This window comes from Acipenser ruthenus, chromosome 17, assembly GCF_902713425.1.
Source record: "Acipenser ruthenus chromosome 17, fAciRut3.2 maternal haplotype, whole genome shotgun sequence".
Lineage (NCBI taxonomy): Eukaryota > Metazoa > Chordata > Actinopteri > Acipenseriformes > Acipenseridae > Acipenser > Acipenser ruthenus.
The window spans coordinates 2,517,341-2,537,358 of record NC_081205.1 but is presented as its reverse complement, the minus strand read 5'-3'; the positions used below and the strand labels follow the sequence as shown (position 1 = coordinate 2,537,358).

General features: G+C 38.7%; 1 protein-coding gene across 2 annotated transcripts in view; it reads right to left on the bottom strand.

The window, feature by feature from the left end:
- Positions 1-5,964: 5,964 nt before the first annotated feature.
- The window catches only part of LOC117423004 (protoheme IX farnesyltransferase, mitochondrial-like), a 45,276-nt gene continuing 31,222 nt past the window's right edge, over positions 5,965-20,018 (bottom strand). The window contains exons 5-7 of one of the 2 annotated variants that reach the window (XM_034038315.3): positions 15,063-15,133; positions 8,791-9,023; positions 5,965-7,038 (exon numbers count right to left, since the gene is read on the bottom strand). In XM_034038315.3, the coding sequence (XP_033894206.1) occupies positions 6,632-7,038; positions 8,791-9,023; positions 15,063-15,133 (711 nt within the window). In that variant the 3' untranslated portion in view covers positions 5,965-6,631. The remainder of the gene's footprint in view (positions 7,039-8,790; positions 9,024-15,062; positions 15,134-20,018) is intronic. The other variant, XM_058989779.1, reaches the window with a different exon arrangement.

The following is a 20,018-nucleotide window of genomic DNA, read 5'->3' as shown; positions in this document are numbered from 1 at the left end:
GCCTGTACACTTACACTGACAAGTACTTCTGTAACTCGTTCGCTTTGGTTGAAAGGGCATTGCATATTATTATTATTATTATTATTATTATTATTATTATTATTATTATCATTATCAGTAGTAGTCGTAGTGGTATTAACAACTGTTTGTTTAAGTCTCCAGTGGACAAAACTGTTCATCGCATTCTGCTTTTTAATTACATACTGAATAAATTATAATACATGCAATAAAATGAAAATGAACGGCAGGGTTTGCTTTATAGGCGCGTGGTTGTATTAACACAACACTAGTTATAATTAGAACTATCAAAGGGGGGCGCGTGGACTTGAAAGATTAAACAACACAGGCGAAGGAGTTTTTTTTCCCTTCTTTTTCTCTCTAAAGTGGAGTTCACAAATTACAGCTTTCTCGCACTTCCTTGAAGTGTGTACATCAGAGAACTGGGAATGAAGCACAGCCGAAAATGAAGACGTTATGAGGGAGAGCAAACCAAAACACGAGGAGCTTTGAAGAGATTATTAAGAAGATGAAGGTGCATGGACCACAGACATGGAAACCTTTTAGATAATAATTATATAACACATTTTAGGATTGTAATATTAATATTAACATTATTATTAATAACAAAAATGAGAAAATAAAATATGTCGCATGTTGTTTTTTATAAAGGTTTACGAACGAAATAATGTAATTTATTTTTCTCAATATTTTTTCAGAAGTATTCTATATATATATATATATATATATATATATATATATATATATATATATATATATATATATATATATATATATAAAGGACATTTAAATTGTTTGCTTTTACAGGAATAAATACAAAAATCAGCATAGGCCTATATAAAAATGGAAAGTGAAATTTAGTCAGTCGCACATTTTGGTGAAAACAAAAAAAAAAATGAACATCTATATCGGAAAAGTCTACCGGAAGCCATGATAATACAGTATTTCATGTTAGATTTGGAAATGTCATATTTTTGAATTGTTAAGTTTTTCGTTAAGTATATGGAAAACTACAAAGCGGTGTGTAATTCAATAGCCTATGTTAACGTAACATTATTCAGCAGGTTTCATTCAACTTTATGAAGCAAAATGAGTTAATTCTAGGGTGAGGCAAAACTTTTGGCCATAGCTGTACATGCAAATGAATTACAATAAGCACCAGCATAAAAGATAAATGAACATAATTAGGAAATAAATAACAGCTTTAAATACCCTTACTGTTAAAGTCACTTTCACGTGTGCCCACGGCGTTTTGTAATCCATTTAAAACGTATTAAACTCAATTCACAATCTGTTTCCTTTTAACAAAAAAAAAAAAAGAAAAAGACGTAGGCATTTTTTAAGCGTATTCAGCGAAGGTAACAGTAGTTTATTTCGTTGACTTTGCCTCAATTAGACCGTAATCCATTAAATGTGATATTACACCATATTCAAGACAATGTAATATTACACTTAATTTAAATATTCAAGGTGGCACTGATACAATTTGAATGATTATATTTGATTAATTATGATTTGTTTTCAATTGGAAACCAATAATAATTTTAAAAAAAAAAGTTAATTGAAATGGGATTTATTCTCCTAACTTTTCACTGTTTCAGATAAAAAAAAAAAACAAAAAAAAAAACTACTTTTTACAACGAAAAAATATGACATATTTATTATAAACCAACCCTTTTAGGATCGCTTTTTTTTTTTTTTTTTTTTTTTGAGGCTACTTAAAGTTATTTGCTTCTTACCAACTTTGTTTAATTAACACCTAATTATACTGCATTATAATGCCAACATACATCAATCATGAAAAACGTTTACGTGTGTCAACACATTTCAAGCTATACTTGACGAGTGATAAATAATCGTGTTTGTATACTGCCTGAAATAACCACGGGGTAAGAAATCACTAAATGAATAAACATGAATTATCTACCGCGATGTAAGCTTGGCTACAGCTAATAACCTAAAATAAATTTAATAAAACCACTAAGCCTTAACCAACCACGGGGAGTTTAGATTCGTATCTCTTTATCGGTGCGATATTGAGCAGTTTTATTATTTAACTTAAAACTTATTTAAAAAAAAAAAAAACACTATACGCTTTACCTAACATATAAACAATACTGGCTATGCAGGCTGACCCGCTAGTATGTGTCACCAAAGAGGCATCTGTTGAAATAGTTTCAGGCTATAAACATTGCTTGTTCAAGTTTATGCTCAAATAAGCATGGAATAAATATGAAATACGTCAGTGCCCAGCACCCCGTTTCCTAGTGTGGCAAACCGTGTCAATCAATAGCAAAGGATGCTCTGTCACGACTGCATGGTTACAATGTATTACAAAACAAAAAAAAAAGCCAAATGGAGGGTGTTTTAATATGCCCTTATGTGCAGTTGGAGTGATGCACGAGTTTTGCTGTTTTCCTGTGGCGTGTGATTTTGCTTGCGTGTGACACGCATGTTGCTTGTGGCAATGTCACTACCTATCCGAGAACCTGTGTGTTATAGCGTGTTCAGTTAGCAGATGGGCAAACAAAAGCCTTTTTCATCATGACAACGGTTATATTACACTTTAATTTTGCACTCCGTTTCTCTAACACAATGCAGAATCAGGCGTATGAATTTGACAAAAGAAGACTTGGTCCCGTACAATAGCCCGTTCTTTTCAAACTTTTAACAAAGTTAATGACGGCGGTTATTTTATTTATGAATGTTTTTCTTTTTTTTTGTTTGTTTTTTGTTACAGCAAATAAGTTACTATACAGAGTTTCTAATATTTTAATTTGATAAAAGTCTAAATACAAATCTAGGTCTATATGTAAATATAAATATAGGTCTAGGCCTATCTGTAAATATTATGCATCACGATTTAACAAAAAAAAAAAACAACAACACATTGATATTCATAATAAGAGCAAGCCACTTGACAAACCCATCAGTAGCCAAATATATTCACCAAACACCGCATGACCCTAAACTTGCTTAGCTAAATATTAGAGTCCGGTGAATGAGCCTGGCTAATATTTAATATCCTGCTAAGCGGCTTGCTATACAGTGCCTAACAAATGAACTACAACATAAACCGAATGGTTAACATCTGTTTGCGGTTCCTCTCCTGTCCAGAGAATTAGCATGAGAATGCGGAGAGGCGACAATGCGGTGGTCCCCCCTTCTACATGGCGAGGCAAAGACAATAGGGGCACCAAGACCACGCTGAAAGAATCGGCCATGCACCCCGCAGATGTGTTAACATCTCCCGGAGAGTTGTATGAATGACCTTCGCTTCTGTGCGCTGATACCCGCCACAGTCCCTGAACCGGAGGAGCAGAGGAAGCGCCACTGAAGGACCCCGAGATCTCCTGAGAGAAAAGATAATTTAGTGGTAACTTATTGCATTTACCACGGACAGTGTTTTACTTCAATTCAGAAGAACAATCTGAACCCGCAGTTCGCCCACCACTCGGCTCCCCGGCGTTACAAAGCAGGTGCTGCCCCGTGCATGTGTTCCAAAAATATGACCTCCCATTCCACGCGGCCAACAGAGACCTTTTAATTTTAACAAATACGCTTTCAAACCAATTTCCAATGACAGATGATTTGGTATAATGCAATTTTTTGCTTTCTATATTCAGTTTAATGTAACGTCTCTTAGTTAAAACCAGATGGGACGCTATGGCCAGGGCATTTTTAATACAATGAAACATTGTATTTAAAAAAAACATACACGTATCTGAATATCCATTTAATATACAAAAAATGCATACTCTTCTGAAAGCAACTATATGCACGGTCTGAGAGCACTGAAAATAAGACATGGTTAATGTTTACATAATTATTCCCGGTCTGTCTGTTAATTGTTGAGTTTACGATTTGTGGCGGGATTTGACGCAAATTGAAGTTGTATTAGTTGTGCTTCAAATATATTACCAGCTTTGTTTAGCAGCAATAAATGCCTGCCATTATTATTTTATTCAGTTATATTATTATTTTGTAGCTCACTAAAATCACACCTTTAAAAAAATAAAAATATTCTTGCAAAGTACCACCAGTTTACGCAATTCTTAGGACTGCAAGTGTGTATGCTGATACATACACAACATTATATCCACAAATGAAACTCAACATATCAAGGTTTCTCACAATTTCCAACACCCTGACTTGGCTACCAGTATTTGGGTAATTAACCACACACACACATCTTATTCTCTAACATGAACTTGTAATTGACTAGATGCAAATCGGAATGTATCGTTGTGCAAACGTTAAGCAATGTGTGCCAGCAGCATGCTGGTTGAATTCCAGTGTGCCTGTAGTAATAGTAATGCAATCACTGCATTGAAATGCAATTTCTGTGCAGTGTATCCGGCCACGGGTAAGTGTGACAGTATAGACTTCTTGTAAGCCTTAATCCTGTATTTGCAATCAATGAGACCCAATATGTACCCCTGCCTCGGACATAAGTCAGCACGGTTTCGGTTTTGATGTATGCCTGGGGGTTTGAACATGTGTACACATGCATATTTCATAGGGAGGCTGTTGACATTGGCAGGGTTTTAAAACGTTGTACATGCAATATTCTGGAAAGGGTTAGAAGTACAGTTTATAACAGTGATTGATGCAGCAGCTTACACAATTATATATAAAAAAATAAGGGGGTAATTGTTTTTACTTTCTTAATAAAGTATGAACAGCACCATTAACTTGTGAATCATTGTTTCTGAAGCACTAGATCTTTTTTTTTGTATCCTAATACCTAAAACCAACACTCTGTTGTTTGTACTGTATTCCAAGTCTGTGGTGCATACCCTTAAGTATACTAAACCATGGGCCTGTATTTAGCCTACACACCAAAGTACATGATAATACAGTACATTCTTCAAATGTTTGGTACTTAACCAAGTGTCCACTGTAGACTGATCTTTTACAAAGAGATTTAGCATCAGACTTGGAGATCACACAGTTGGGAGCAGTGAAGTCTTCAGTTTTCCTTTTTTTGTAAGTGCTGTTGATTTTACATGATTCAGCAGTACTTGTAATTCCCTTTAACCCTTGAGTGTCCTTCAGGGTACGTCCTATGTAGCTTGCACCGGAGTTATTTATATACTGAACCTTACTCGTCTACACTACAGCACATCACTTAGCGCATATATACATATATATATATATATATATATATATATATATATATATATATATATATATACACACACATATATATATATATATATATATATATATATATATATATATATATATATATATATATATATATATATATTGAATATATTTAATAAAGCACCACAAGTTTTGAACAGAATGTATTTTGTGATACAGTAAATACAAAAAAAAAATCCCTTTTAGAATTTTTGCCACAGAAATATAATATTTTGGGAAAACATCGTTTTAGAATTCATTTTTTGTTAACGTACACAAATTATACATGTTCTCTGTTGCAGGGGGCATGTGTAACAGAACTATAGTTTGGAAGCTGTTAAACATTCTGTGAGCTGCGTGGATACCAGTGCCAGCACTTCTTCCCGTCGCAAAAAGATAAAAGCAAAGTAAAATGTAAAAGGTACTGAATTTAAAGTAAAGGCTCTAGATAAACCACAGCGCAGAAGTAATTGCTGCAAGATGTGGACTACAAAACCACTTGATATGCTTGACCACAGCGACTAGGACAAAATAGCTGGAATGCTTATGATGCCGCAAGTGGTGTGGGAGAGTGATTACAGCTCTTCTGCTGGCATAAGACTGATATTTCATCTGGAGCCAGGTCCAGTACTGTACATGGCAACAGCTGTGACTGCCCTGGTCCTTCTGAACGGAGATCGGCTAAGCAGAGGCCAAACTACAGTACTGAAAGAGTACTCTAGACCGAGTTTATGAGAGAATAGCACAGCCACCTAGGCTGAGATTTCTGTGTTAAAAACAAAGATACAGAAAAATAAATCATGTATGGTGTTTTATTTAGGGTCATATTTGGTGGTTATACCAATTATACTCGTTTATGCGTTTCCTAGTCAAGGCCAATTATTTTGGGCACGTTTTAATCAGTGCCTGAAGTACTCAAGTTATATACAAACAGTTAAATACATGCTTGCGGAGACCAAAAAAAAAAAAAAAATCAATAATTTGAGAATCTATGGAACTTTCATATGTATTGTTATCATGATCATCGTCTTCTGTGTAACAAACAAGGAACAAACAAACTAACAGACCCCAAAGAAATATACAATACAGTAAGTTAACTGTCAAATTGAATCGCACAAGCTGAGCTTCGTATTGCAATAAACATTCCCTGAAGTATATGCAGGAACTGTAAGGGAGGGAGGTGATGTAGACAAAGCAAAATATTGCTGGTTACCTAATATGTGAGCACCCTTCATATTCCAACAGGTACTGGATCTATTAAAAAAAACAATAGCTGTGGCTTGGAAGCAGGGTGTGCCAAAAGGTTATGAGAACATAAATCCCCACCCTCCAAATTTCTGTATCAATGTATCTACAGCCAATAATTACATCAATGGTTGATTAACACATGGACACGTCACCATTTGTTTGGTAAATTTTTATTTAAAAAAAAAAATGCCTCAGTGGTTTTCATGTGCCACGCCAGTTAACTGTGAGCCATGGATTTGTCTTCCTCGTCCACTCGGGATTTCTTACAGGTGAGCATGAGGAGAAGCAGCATGGGCAGGTGCCAGAGGCTGCAGAAGAAGAGTTTGCGGGCGCTGCTGCGGTCCGCGTCTCTGTAGAAGCTGTACCCGAGGTAGCTGATGTACAGGTTGATGGGGAGGGAGATGAGCGGGAAGGTCCAGCTGGTGACATCCAGGGCTGGTGCCAGGGCAGACAGTCCGATGAGGGCCAGGCTGTGCCGCAGTGCCACTCTCCGGCAGAGCGCCGGGTGGGTGACGGACATCATGCGGTAGCCTCCCCTGGAGTAGTCCTCCCGCAGGTTCCAGCTGAGAGCGTTGAAATGAGGGAACTGCCAGGAGTACAGGATCCCTCCCAGGAGCAGGGCACCTGGAAACACAGAGCAGGGCTGTTCAGCAGGCTGTTCCTTCATACTCTCAGTATTTTATCTTTAGGTGGATGGGAATTGAAACTTTTATAAAACAGAACTTAAAAATGAATGAATAATGGCTAAGTTGTTTGCTTCCCCCTCCCAACTTCTGGTCTGCATCTTTAAAGCTCTCCTTAAATAAGTCTGCAAGGAAAAAGTGATCAAAGAAAAATGAAGCAATTAGAGTGTTTCCCAGCGTACCTCATTTAGATTTCCCTACAGCGATTACAGCATGGAGGCAATTTCATTTACACATGACATACACTGAACAGACTACTAACAAACTCTATATATCTTGAACAGAAGAACCTGGATACCCTGGTGTGGGCAAAAGATGTTTCTGTACCATTCATCATCATTTTCTATCTCTGTGTTATATATAGGCACACACACTTCCAATATCGTTCGCTTGATGGCAGTTCAACAAACCACATGTGGCATAAGATACACATTACATTTTGTTCAAGCCTGCAGCTACAGCACCTTTGAGTTGGGGGCTCAGTTGAGGGTAGTCTCCCCTCCAGGCCACAACACTGTCGCCATTTGGGGTCAAAGTTCTGCTGGAGGGAGGATTAGCAGTTGAACCAGGTTGTCTACTTTGTAGACATTAAATAAATCTCATGGCGCTAAAGGTTTGTGTCTTCTCTACTGGTTGAATTTCCCCTGGGTCCAATGCAGTATTCAATCTTCCTACCCTCTGAAGCAGGTATAGGGCAGCCTTGGAAAATGATCTTGCATCTCAGTGGCTCAGTTCCATTTGAATATCTTTGCCATATTAACCAATTAATTACTCTTGCACACCCCATTAGCAGTTGCATAAATATTTTCCTTACCTTATGCCTTTGGCCCCCAGGACACTAGGGATCAACACAGCCTAGTGCTGTCAGTTCAGCTATCAGTCGAGTCACCTCCCACCCTGAATAAATGCTCTTATCTGGCACACATGTAGATGTGAGGACCGTCGGATGTCTATTGAAATTCCACTCCATGGGTGGTTCGGGCTTATGGTAAAGCATTTAACTTACTTAGAAAAATGCTGGCAAACGGTTGATTTCTGCGCTTTCCTTTAAAAAAAAAAGCGCTGTTTTTGTTTAAAATTCCAATGTGCTTCGTCACATGCCATTTACTAATCTCTAAAGTGCTTTGCATTCTCTGCCACAAAGCACTATATATAAGTTAACGCAGAAAAGTCATGAAATCTGAAAAGAAACGGATTCAGATACACATTCAGTGAATTTAAGTATTTAAATGAGCAAAGGTTTCCAATGCAAAAAACAAGTTTCAGCTAAATTTTGGTCATACAAAAAGGAATTATGTAGACAATAAATGCATATACTTTATAGCAGACCCTGATATTGATGGACTACAGACATCTGAAATATTGTTGTATCAGGTAGAAATAACGTCACCTTAAAATTAGCTATACTGTTTAATCTGTGTCTTATTTAAACTATTTATTATAAATAAATACACAATATGTAGTACAGGGTGCTGTGTAACATACAAGCACATTTTCACCCACTCTTGTTCAGAGCAGCCAAACAGTTCATGCAAGGACTAATTACAACGTGACTGCTGCGTCTGTACCAGACCCATGGGACACCCACTGGATTCCGATCAGCAAATCTAAACGAACAGAGCTGAACAACACACTGCCTCCTCAGGAGATGTACATTGGGGAGGTGGGGGGGGGAGTGTTTAAGTGTACCCACCCACGTCCAGGCTGCCTGTGGCTGCTGTCCAGCCCATAACGGGGGGGATCGCCCCAACGACAGCCCCCACCCAGGTGTTGGTGATGCTCAGCCTCTTCAGGGGGGTGTAGCAGCATGTGTACAGGAAGAGGTTTAGGGCGCCCAGGGCTCCCGTTAGGGGGTTCACTGTCAGGGCGAGCAGGGTGATGCCAGGAACGGCACAGGCTGCAGCGAAGCTCACTGCGTGGAGAGGGCTGGGGAAAGAGAGAAAGAAACTCTGAATACAAAGCATGCACGTTCTACGGTAAACATCTGGGTGATTCGTTGTTTCTTCACAATATTACAAAAAAAAATAACTGACAGTTTGTATGGAAAACACTTCCACCATCAGGTTGATATTCATTCCAAAAGGGTAGTTACTAAGACAGCAGGAAACACACTCACCCACACATGTGCAAACACATGCACAGACAGGCACGCACACACACACACTCACACAAAAGGCACAGGCAGTTCTCTGTGAACCCTGGCACGGCAGGGTTCCAGCCTCTGCCAATCAGCTCTCTGGGTGTCAATGGCAGATCCGACAGGGTATGCTCTCAGTGGCTCACGCTATAGCAACATCACACTTCTACCCCCTGTGTATTACCTGCGACTGACACCAAGGCAGACAGGAAGCATCCCTATTCTTCCACAGCCAACACCCAGGGACTTCCCTGCAGACAGATGGGTCTCATGACATCAGGCTGTGCATGAAGGCCTTGACAGTATTTACCATACAAGCTACCTGCATTGCTTGCATGGTAAATACTGTTGGTACATTACCATACAGTGTGCTCATATTCAGACCTCACTAATCAGGAGACATTCTTTATCTTGCCTTCCTCCAGTGTCCATGCCTTCACTGTTGCTCTACAGTCTCACTTTCCATGCCCACAAATCCTATTGTGCCATTGTTACCGAACATCAATACAAAGGTTGATACAATAGTTTTCAGCCGAATAAAGAATTTAGCAATATTATACATGCTGCAGTGGAACCTGTAGGAGTGCAATTCTGGTGGTCTAAGTGAGAATTGCTTCAATTAGGGTTTAAATTAAATATGCATCTGTATATTCCCATTCTTTGGTGCATAGGCTTGTGTGACCCTAACACTATGCTAAACACTCATTTGTATAGCACTAAATTGTTTCATATGCTTTAATCGTACACTTAGCCCAAGGGCCCTTCCTTATGCAGCAGATTTCTGTTAACTTCGTAGCCCATCTGCCGAACATATGATTGCCATTAACAGGAGAATCCCATTATAAGAAATGCATGCACTCCTTTAATAGTTAGGCATTAAAGAAATTAGAAAGCATGCAGCAGTTTTAAAGTGGAATGAGCTAAAGTATGCAATATGACAAACTGACATATGTGAAAATATAATAATAATAATAATAATAATAATAATAATAATAATAATAATAATAATAATAATAATAATAATAATAATAATAATAATAAATAGTACATATAGCACCATGGGTCATAGGTCAGCAATCAAAAGCGATCAAATCAATCCACTGGTTGCATACTGATCCAAGTTAGAAAAAACAGCAATAACAATAAACAAACAAACACACACACAAAAAAAAACAAAAAAACAACATGTACAGGTTACAGAATTTGACTTGTGCATATGTCTCTTTATAGTGTGTTTACACATTCACAAGATGCTCATGATAAACAGACAGTGTGCTCTTCTTAAGCTTTCAAAACACAAATAAACAAACCCCTAGGCAGGCGTTAGATGAACCACTGACCTTTCAGCCACGAGGCAAACAATCAGATAGAAAAAGAAAAAAAAAAAACACAATTAACAGGGCAAAATATGTTTGCAGGACACCTATTTTTATTTGTCTTTGTTTCCAAAAACCCGTGTTTGATTTGGTGTTCCCTAAAATTAAAATAAAAAAAATTAAAAAAAAGTATAATCTGGGTATTCAAAACACTGCAGCCTTCAATCTGTCTAGTGGACTGACACTAAAAGGCCTCATTCATTCTAACAGAGAATGTTAAAAAAATGTTGGACGCTATTACCCTTGACAAACGCTTTCACACTACAGGCCCTTTAAGCCTACAGAGCGCAAGTGGTCCCCCTCCAGCCTGTGCTTTCACATGCTTTAGAGCCACTCACAGTATTAGCCAAATATACACAGTGTATACATATTGTCTTCATGTGAATCCTTGTGTTATTAGTAAAATCCACCATCAAAGCTCTCACAATGCTGGATGTATAAGCCTGGGATTTGGTTATAGAAAGGCTGGTGATTGAGTAGATCACTGGTATCCCTTTAACTGTCACAATGATCATTTTAAACCATAGAGCCCGTAACCGAGAGCTCTATTAGTTTATTCTGTTAGCTAGAGAGATACAGAGAAGAACATGCTTGCTTCCTAAAAAAAAATAGGATGCGAGATCTTTAAACATAAGAGTGTTTTTAGCTATGTGTCCAAATTAGTGTCAAACTACAGGGCATGAACTTAAAATACTTGGCTTAGGATCCCCTTTCTTCCTTTTTCTGGTCTACAAATGACTCGGTATAACTAAATAGACTTACTAACACGATACACCATGACCTACCATATCCAATATATGTAAAAACTTATAACACAACAATAGTTACTTCAATTTAGTGACAGTTCTTACAAAATGCAACAGGGTCACTTCGCGAACAACTGTATACATTATTCAAAGAGGTCTCCCAATCTCAGACAGGAAAAGGTCATCCGTTGCAAAGCATCCCACTGGGGTTTCTTTAGACAACACATGAATAGAAACAAAAATATGAATATCAAATGCTGACGCCGCCGGGAACAGAGGATAGAGGTCGGTATCAGCAGGCATGCCGCCAAGGGTGGCGGGAGTTTCAGTGACCTGACCAAGTTTGACCTCTCTGCTGGAGGAGGGGTGGACCTGCATCTCCCTCTCTGCAGTCCTTCTTGCAAGCAGAGTCCCCATTTAACACAACGCACCGTGACACCCTGTTTAAACTGCAGCATCTGGACAGCTTCCTAACATGACGGGGAGATACAAAGCCCTCAAATTGATCAACTGTCTCTGAAGCAATTAAAGATTGCGATGAATACAGGCAGCCGGAGTCGATATGCAAGGGGAGGGGGTTTGATCGAAAATCCAGGCCTGCTGGATTTTCGATCAAACAAATGGCAGTGCTTGATACAAAGGAATTCCTCCATTGAAATGCGACAGGCATTCAGAATTAGGACAGAAGACGTTAACCTGGGACTTTGTTAAATGGGATCGCCAGACCTGCTTTGTATCTCTGTTAATGTGTTAATTTGAAGTTCATGGCCACAATGAGTAATCAAGAGGATAGCAAGCCCCTGGTCTATCAAAGTGCTGTATCTGATTGGGACTGGGTGACACCCATTTTACGAGTCACTGCGTTGCTTCTGAGGTCTTGCACATAAAGAATGAGCAATATTCTGTGCAAAACATACTGAAAATGATATGCAATTACGTATAATTGAAACAACTAGTCATGGCAGTCTGATGTTATGAGGTGGATTCCACAACTTAAAAGTGCTTCTTTTTTTAAAGCATCTGAGTGTAATCAAAAGACGAGGATGTTTGAAACCCAACTTCATTATATTTGTTTAAATACGAAATTAAATTACCTATGAAATCAGCTGTGCCACTTTAAAGGAGCGTTCAGTAAATCACACAGAGCTTTGTGTGCTCAGTAACAGATGCTAAACATCAGAGTACAGGTTAGACTCTGTTACACAAGAAATCTGCACCAACTTCAAAAAACGATTATGAGAAAATCGTTAGGAAAGCCGCTGATAAATATTTTAAAAAGCTGGCCGACTCAGATTTTAAATGATAAACGAAGTACCAACTGAAACCAATTCAAGTATGCAGTGACCCGATGTTTAAAAACACATTTTGATGAAATTAAAAGAAAAAAAATCTGTTTAAAAGTCAAAGGTCAATAAACCTTCCATAAAAAAAAAAAAAACCTTTGGAGCCCTTGCTTTGAATCTGGCTTAGTACAATTATTATTGTGCTCTTTACATAGTCCTTAGGTGGACAAAAGTCAGCAACACAAACCCACCAGTGCTGGGGAGAGGTCTGTGGAGAGGGGGTCCTTCAGGTTAGGATCAGCCCTTTAAGCGCCTTTCACACTGGCATAATCTACTCAGGTCAGAACTAACCTGGTCAGGACCCGGTGTCATGCGGGGCGGGTATGCGATTTCACACTGCTTTTGATAATAGCAGGGTTGACCTGGGTGACAGAAGCAAGTACACAATGCGCGGATCAATGCCCTGGAAGCAGCTTGTTACTGACGCTTCCATCCAAGCTTCTCTGGGTTAAACCGTCAGCCAAATATTTAATTAGAGCAAATGTTTCTACATCCCTGCTGCAATCTGGCTCATGGTGTGTCTCAAATCAAAAAAAATATGGCTTAACAGAATAAACAGAAATGTTCTTTGCGGAAGTGAAACTTTCACGCAGGCGTGGCTGTTTGCTGTTGCGTCAGCGCACGAACGGCCGTCATGCATTTTGTCTCGCTCAGCCCGGGTCAAAGCGTGTCAACCCACATCCTGAGGTGGGTCACTGGGGACCCGGGTTAACCCGGGTCCAACCCAGGTACGTGGTTTCACACTACCCAGGATTGTGACCCGGATCTGGACCCGGGTAGGAGTGCCTGTGTGAAAGAGGCTTTAGATTTACTTACAGATTCTGCTGGAGCAGCCCTATGTCTTGTAGTCAACAGGTACTGGCAATCAATCTAACCCTTTGCGTGCCCACAGGCATTTTTGGGATCTGCAGGGTTAAGGTGCATCTGTGGAGCTTGTGGGGCAGCTAAAAACATGTCCACTGTGCCTAACAGATTGGTTACCCCTCACTGTCCATAAGCACTTTATACAAAACTTTTTATAATGAAAACACAAAGTCAATTCAACTTTCTACACACCCCCCTCATTCTCTCCAGGATGGTGTCAGTTTCTTTAATTTGTATTCAGAAATTTTCAGCAACAGATTGGATATGCTTTGATCTGACCGAGAAATATTAGCGTTAAAAAAAAATCATTCAGAAATACTAAATATAAAACAGAAATAACATCCAGTTGTTTGTTTGTTTTTTTAAAAACCTAGGAGTCACATCAAAGAAAGAAAAAATCCCCCGTTCAAAAACTTTCCATTGGGTCAATCCTGCGACTAATTACCTAATTAATGTTTACAAATGGCCTTTGAGAGGGATACTAGACAGACACAAAAAGAAGTTATTAAGCAATATGCTGTTATCCAAACAGAGCTGAGGAAATGTAACACTTCAGATGTGGCGGTCATAGGCTTTTTGATGTTGTTTTGATTGTAATGGACCCCTTATTTCCATTTCAAAGAGACTGTTTTGCATAGTTAATATCACCTGCTATGCCTGGACCCTTTGCCATCGTCGTTGAAGAGCTTACAGACAGCCAGACAGCAGAGAAACACAAACAGCAGCTTGAGTCTGTACTACAGCAGTTCGTTATTGTGATGGACTTGTTTATTCTCTCCAGATAATGCATTTTAAAACTTTACATAAGCTTCCAGTTCTCATCAACGCCAATGAACAGAGACAAACTGCTGGCTTCCATTCTATGGTTAGTTATTAACTGGTGAAATGTGTCTCTTCAGAATTTTGTATAGATTGAAATCACAAAACTATGACTTGCGATACCTGAATAAAACTGAGCAAAACGGAATATTTCAATTTCCTTTTACCCGAGGTACAAATGGGCTGCCTGTACTAACTCACAGTGGTAACAGACATTACAGTATTAAGCTTGGTAACACACACACACACACACACACACACACACACACACACACACACACACACACACACACACACACACACACACACACACACTCTTTATATTACATTCTGATACTGACAGCCCTGGTTAGTATTTTCTAAGAAAATAAACCCTAAATAAACCCTAAATAAGCAAATAATGTTTTAACATCGCAAAGACTGTTACAAAGTAAAGAAAAAAAAAACACGTACACATCAAAGTATATATTGAAATGTTTCTATTTATGGTTGTAATTAAAGTTGCTAGTGAAGATATATAACTCATAACTCAGCTCCACAGCAGTTCTCCCAGCTGTATCTCACAGGCTATCTTCTGTAAACAGCAGGAGAGGAAGCGACAGTGAAGGGAGCAGAGGAAGGTCTGCCCCATTCTCAGATTACACAGGGAGGCAGGTGTGCGGGAGAAGAGCTCACTGTACCTGATCTGGCCTCTAACCAGCGGCCTGTTTTTGGTCCTGTTCATGTTGGAGTCAAAGGGGACCTCAAAGTACTGCAGGGAAGAAGAGAGACAGCGAGAAGACAAAGGGTTAGAATAACAGGCACTCAACAAAAGGGATCGCAGCAGGGCGCAGCACTCCGCCTTGTTTGGGAACACAGTTAAAAAGGCTGTAGGAATAAAGGGTCCCTGTCAAGTGTGGTGTGGAATGCTTCACTACTTAAGAGCGCCTTTTCCTCTTCTTGTTCTTTCAGAAATAATCGCTTCAGTCGTGGTTCTTAATTTCTTCTTCAAGAGACACTGGAGAGGAGCAGGACTCGGCAGAATGCGTTAAAGCAGATTTGCTGGGCATTTATTTATTTATTTATTTAAATCCGCTAACTAATATTGATACCATTCCATCTTAAAGATAAGGGTTTTAGAAGTCTAAACATCTAGAACAGTGTCACGCTTGTATTTGTTTGTCTTTCATAGTCAACTCAAAATTATGCAGGCAGGCCAAATAATACGGATTAGCCTTAGTGTGTGCATAATATAAAGCCAATTTATTTCACACTCAATATTACACAGGATTTTCCAGACACAATTAAACTGTGCTCATACCATCTCACATTAGATAGATGATACCACCGTACATTAGAAGATATGAGACTCTTCCAGGGTGAATTAAACTAGATTAAGCAAGTGTCTTGATGGTTTTTGGAATATAAAAATACTGGTGAAGACAGTTCTTGAATTTTTCAATTTCACACTGATTACTACTGTTTGACTGACTTGTATAAATTATTACCCAATTGCTGTGATTCATCACATTAGTTCTACCGCATTTCCTGAACTTTAAAAGATACATTTGGTGTTTCTTACCCACATGTCAAAAGTATACCTAACTGGCGCCCAACATTATACTGAGCAGAAAAACATAAAGCATATACTGGATAACACTCTGAGTCGCCTGGGCAGCTGTTTTGCATTTGTGAGTGCCAAATATGTTTCCAGTTTAACACTGTTATATACAATGAGCTGTAATTAAGTTCTGTGGAGCCTGATGTACATACATCAAGTGGATTGTCACGTTGTTTCGTATTTGTAAAGACATTTTTTTTTTTTTTTTAAAGCAATCATCTGTTTCGCATCAGTACTATTCAGTATTTCTCATTCCTGGACCCATCTGTTATTACTGAGGGGCTCTGCTGTTTATACCATTACACTGGACGCCACGAACAGTGATGGAATGCCCCAATTAAGAATGGCTTGTATTGATAGGATGACAACACCACTTGACAGAATATGACATGCCCCACCTACAATTCTACTGTTTATGTGTGAGAACTACTAGGCTGGTTATATCCCTCACCAAGAAAAAACCCCACCACATTACAGCTGCCATTTTATAGGGATTAACTTGATCATGCATCTGTTTCACACAGCATTCAAATAAGATTTGGACACCCAGAAGACCTTCTGTAAAAGAATTTTAACAAATACCCATTTTCATCCTGACTAGACATTCAACTGGTTCAACTTTGACGTTCCTCAAGTTTCTAGAACACATTTTATTTTAAAATGGTACAGCAGTACAACGCTGTGGACAGAAATCACGGACAAACAAATGTGACAACCACACTTTAACTACAGTACTGCACATACATCCATCTCTATTTACCTATTTCCAACAGGAGAAACAACAGTAATATTACATTAAAAAGAGATGTATCCTGTGGCTCTCATTGGTGATACTGGAGTATGTAGTTTTGTTTTGTGCCTGGAGGGCTCATGTGAAACTTGTCTCACCAAACTAAAACAACCCTTACCTTCACCCAATATAACTAAGCCTTAAAACACACAGGATGGCATTTACCTTTGGTTCGCTACATGTATGAGTTCTACCACCTGCCTAAGAGGATTGACTAATTGATCATGTTCTGCTCACCAGAACTATACAAACAACAAACACACACCACTAAAGGGGTATTTAAAGAGGCACAACCTTCCTTTCTTCAATGGGAGCTTTTTCTTTTGTTTCTTCTACTCAAAATACAGACTCAGGTGCTTGGATTTTGTCTCTACATTGTGAAAATGATAGCTGCCTTTGAATTATTATTTCTTTTACATTGATACACCCACTTCAGTTCTCTACCGGATACATAACCATATATTTAGGCACCACCAGGGAAGTGCTATTGGAAGCTGCAGGGCAATTTTTATAATAAAGGCTTGTCTTTAGCTCAGGATACCTTGCATAAATCTAAAATTACAATTGACCACCTCATTTTTTCGTTTCATCTTGTCGGGTATGAAATTGCTACAGCTTTTAGCTATGCCTGCCTGCTGCTCTTCAAGAGTTCACAGCAAGGCGACGCATGTGAAGACGAAGCACAACTACTTCAATTATTAAAATCAGCTACAAACATATACTACCATACTGGCAAAATACGCATAGACACATGGGGGTGGGGTGCAGTGGTATACAGTACTTCATTTGCATGTGAATAACTGTCAATAGACATACAACTGGGGAATGATAAAAATTGACTACTGATTTCAGCTAGCTTCAAGTGTTACTGCATTAACCTTCTTGGGCTGACACTTTTAAATTACGGAACAGAGAATTATTACAGGGATCGACAGCCTATTATTGATGGATGGTGTCCTTCAAGTATAAAACGATTTATTCTGCAAAGTTCAGCAACATGTAGTGGCCAAGCGACCTTATAGCAAACTGTTGCTGAAATGCTGCATGCCTTATCAGATAGCTTTGTGCTGCCACGTAATTCCGAATAACCCCCAAACTATGACATCTGAGAATTCTCCAAGGTGCCCTCTGACCCCCCTCGCTGGTCCTATGAAGCAGGTAAAGGGTGCACAGGCATTTCATATGATCAGAGCCTAAGCACACATGCTGCTGCTGCTTCATCTTCATCCTCATCAGTGGGATTAGTTTATTAGTATTATTTTTATTTAAAAAAGCACATGCATATACAATAGTGCACAGCGTTCTAATCGGCTGGCCGTCTATCGCTATGTAATCCAACACCACGCAGGGTCAAGGGGTTACCTAAGCTACCAGCTGCCACTTTTTGTTGCTGGAAATACTAGTGCAAATTTAGTTTATACACTAATCCCATACATTTTTCAAGAGCTGCACTACAGTATAGCACAAACACACACTCCATATGTTTTTAGCCATTGTATTTCAATGGTCGGAACAAAAAGCAGCCCCCATCACTTGACCAAAAGTCCACAGAGTATACGGAGGGTGCTTTATTAATGGTTACATGTTGCATTCATATTGCAGGTTTAAAGCCGTCTAATGATTAGCTATTCAGGCTTAACAGGAACACTAAAACAGCTACAAAACACATAGTTCCATTTAGTAAAATCAGTCACAACAGAACAATTATTTCTAGCCAGCTATGTCATTTACATTTTCCAGTTTTCCAAATGCAAGACAGCTGGAAGTAATTGTATAGAACCATTCAGCTAAAAGGGCTAAAGGCTTGGGCAATTCCTATTAACTTGAACTCGAACAAGACTTTCAAAAGGACGCAACAGAGAATCAACAGCTCCATTTACATACGCGGATTCATCATTACTTACAATCACCTCCCCACATGCATTTTTAATACCTTACACCACAAAACCCTTATTAATTATGCATCATTCCATAAAAAAAAAATATATATATATATTATATATATATATATATATATATATATATATATATATATATATATATATATATATATATATATATATATATATACGGTATTAGGGAGCTATTTGAAAATATGTATAAGTATAGCCATAAAACACAATGTAACACAATGTAAATTACTATTGCTTTTCATATTTATGTAATAGGTGTTGCTAAGCACCATTCTGTTTGCAAATACTGGAAAAGCCCATTAATTCTCTGCAGTCCCTTGCGCAAGCCACATGTTCTAATATAGCAGAATTAATTCCATCTTAAGGAACCTCTCTGATGCAGCAGTGCCTGTTGCTCTAGTTTGTAAGGGCGTTCTCTATACTATATATATATTTCCCACCTGGCTTGCTAGTCACACTCCAGACCCTTGCCTGCTGCAATATACCAAGCCTGTCACTTTGAAAGAAAAGAGGGTTTGTGTTACATCAAAGAGAACATATAAAAAGGTAACACAAATATCCAAATTATTATTTATTTCAGTGACAGCTGGCATGCCTTTACTGGCGCTGCACTTTTCAAGCCATTGTGCGCCGCATTTGTTTTTAATTGACCCCGAACGGTTAACATGGCAGACAGGGCCAGGCTTGGCTGATTGAAAATGGCAAAGCCAGGTGTGGGAGCCGTACCTTTGCGTTGTAACTTAACAGAGCACTTAGACTTCATCACAGGCTTTATGGCAGATGAAGTGCAGTGAAGGCCGTGTTGTTTTTGTACCCCCCCACACACACAGACATACAACCAGTGGCATGCAAGGTTTAAAAAAAAAAAAAAGTATTTGTTTTTCCAAAGTTCCATGTTATTATAAATTGACAACGTACAAAAAATAACTTCATAGGATCTTCTCCATTGCTGACAAACGTGATGATATACAGTCTGCTTCTAAAGCAGGAAGAAAGAAAGAAAGAAAGAAAGAAAGAAAGAAAGAAAGCAAGCAAGCATATTATATAATGCAGGTCACAAGCTGGCAGAAATCTTTTGTAAATTAATGCAATAATAAATGTCGCGGAATAGTATTGCTCATGTGTTCAATATACGTTTCCTGTTACAAAGTGTAACAAGTCAAGCATGTCCTTACTTTAGAGACCCTATCATTTGACCAGCAGTCTACCTGTTTGTAAGTGTTGCACGTTGTACCAGTTTAGCTTGGTTGAACATCTGCTTACCCAAGTTTGGATCCTGTTTCAGTAAGTTGGTGATGTGTGGGAAGGGGTTAATTAGCGAGCCTTGCATGTC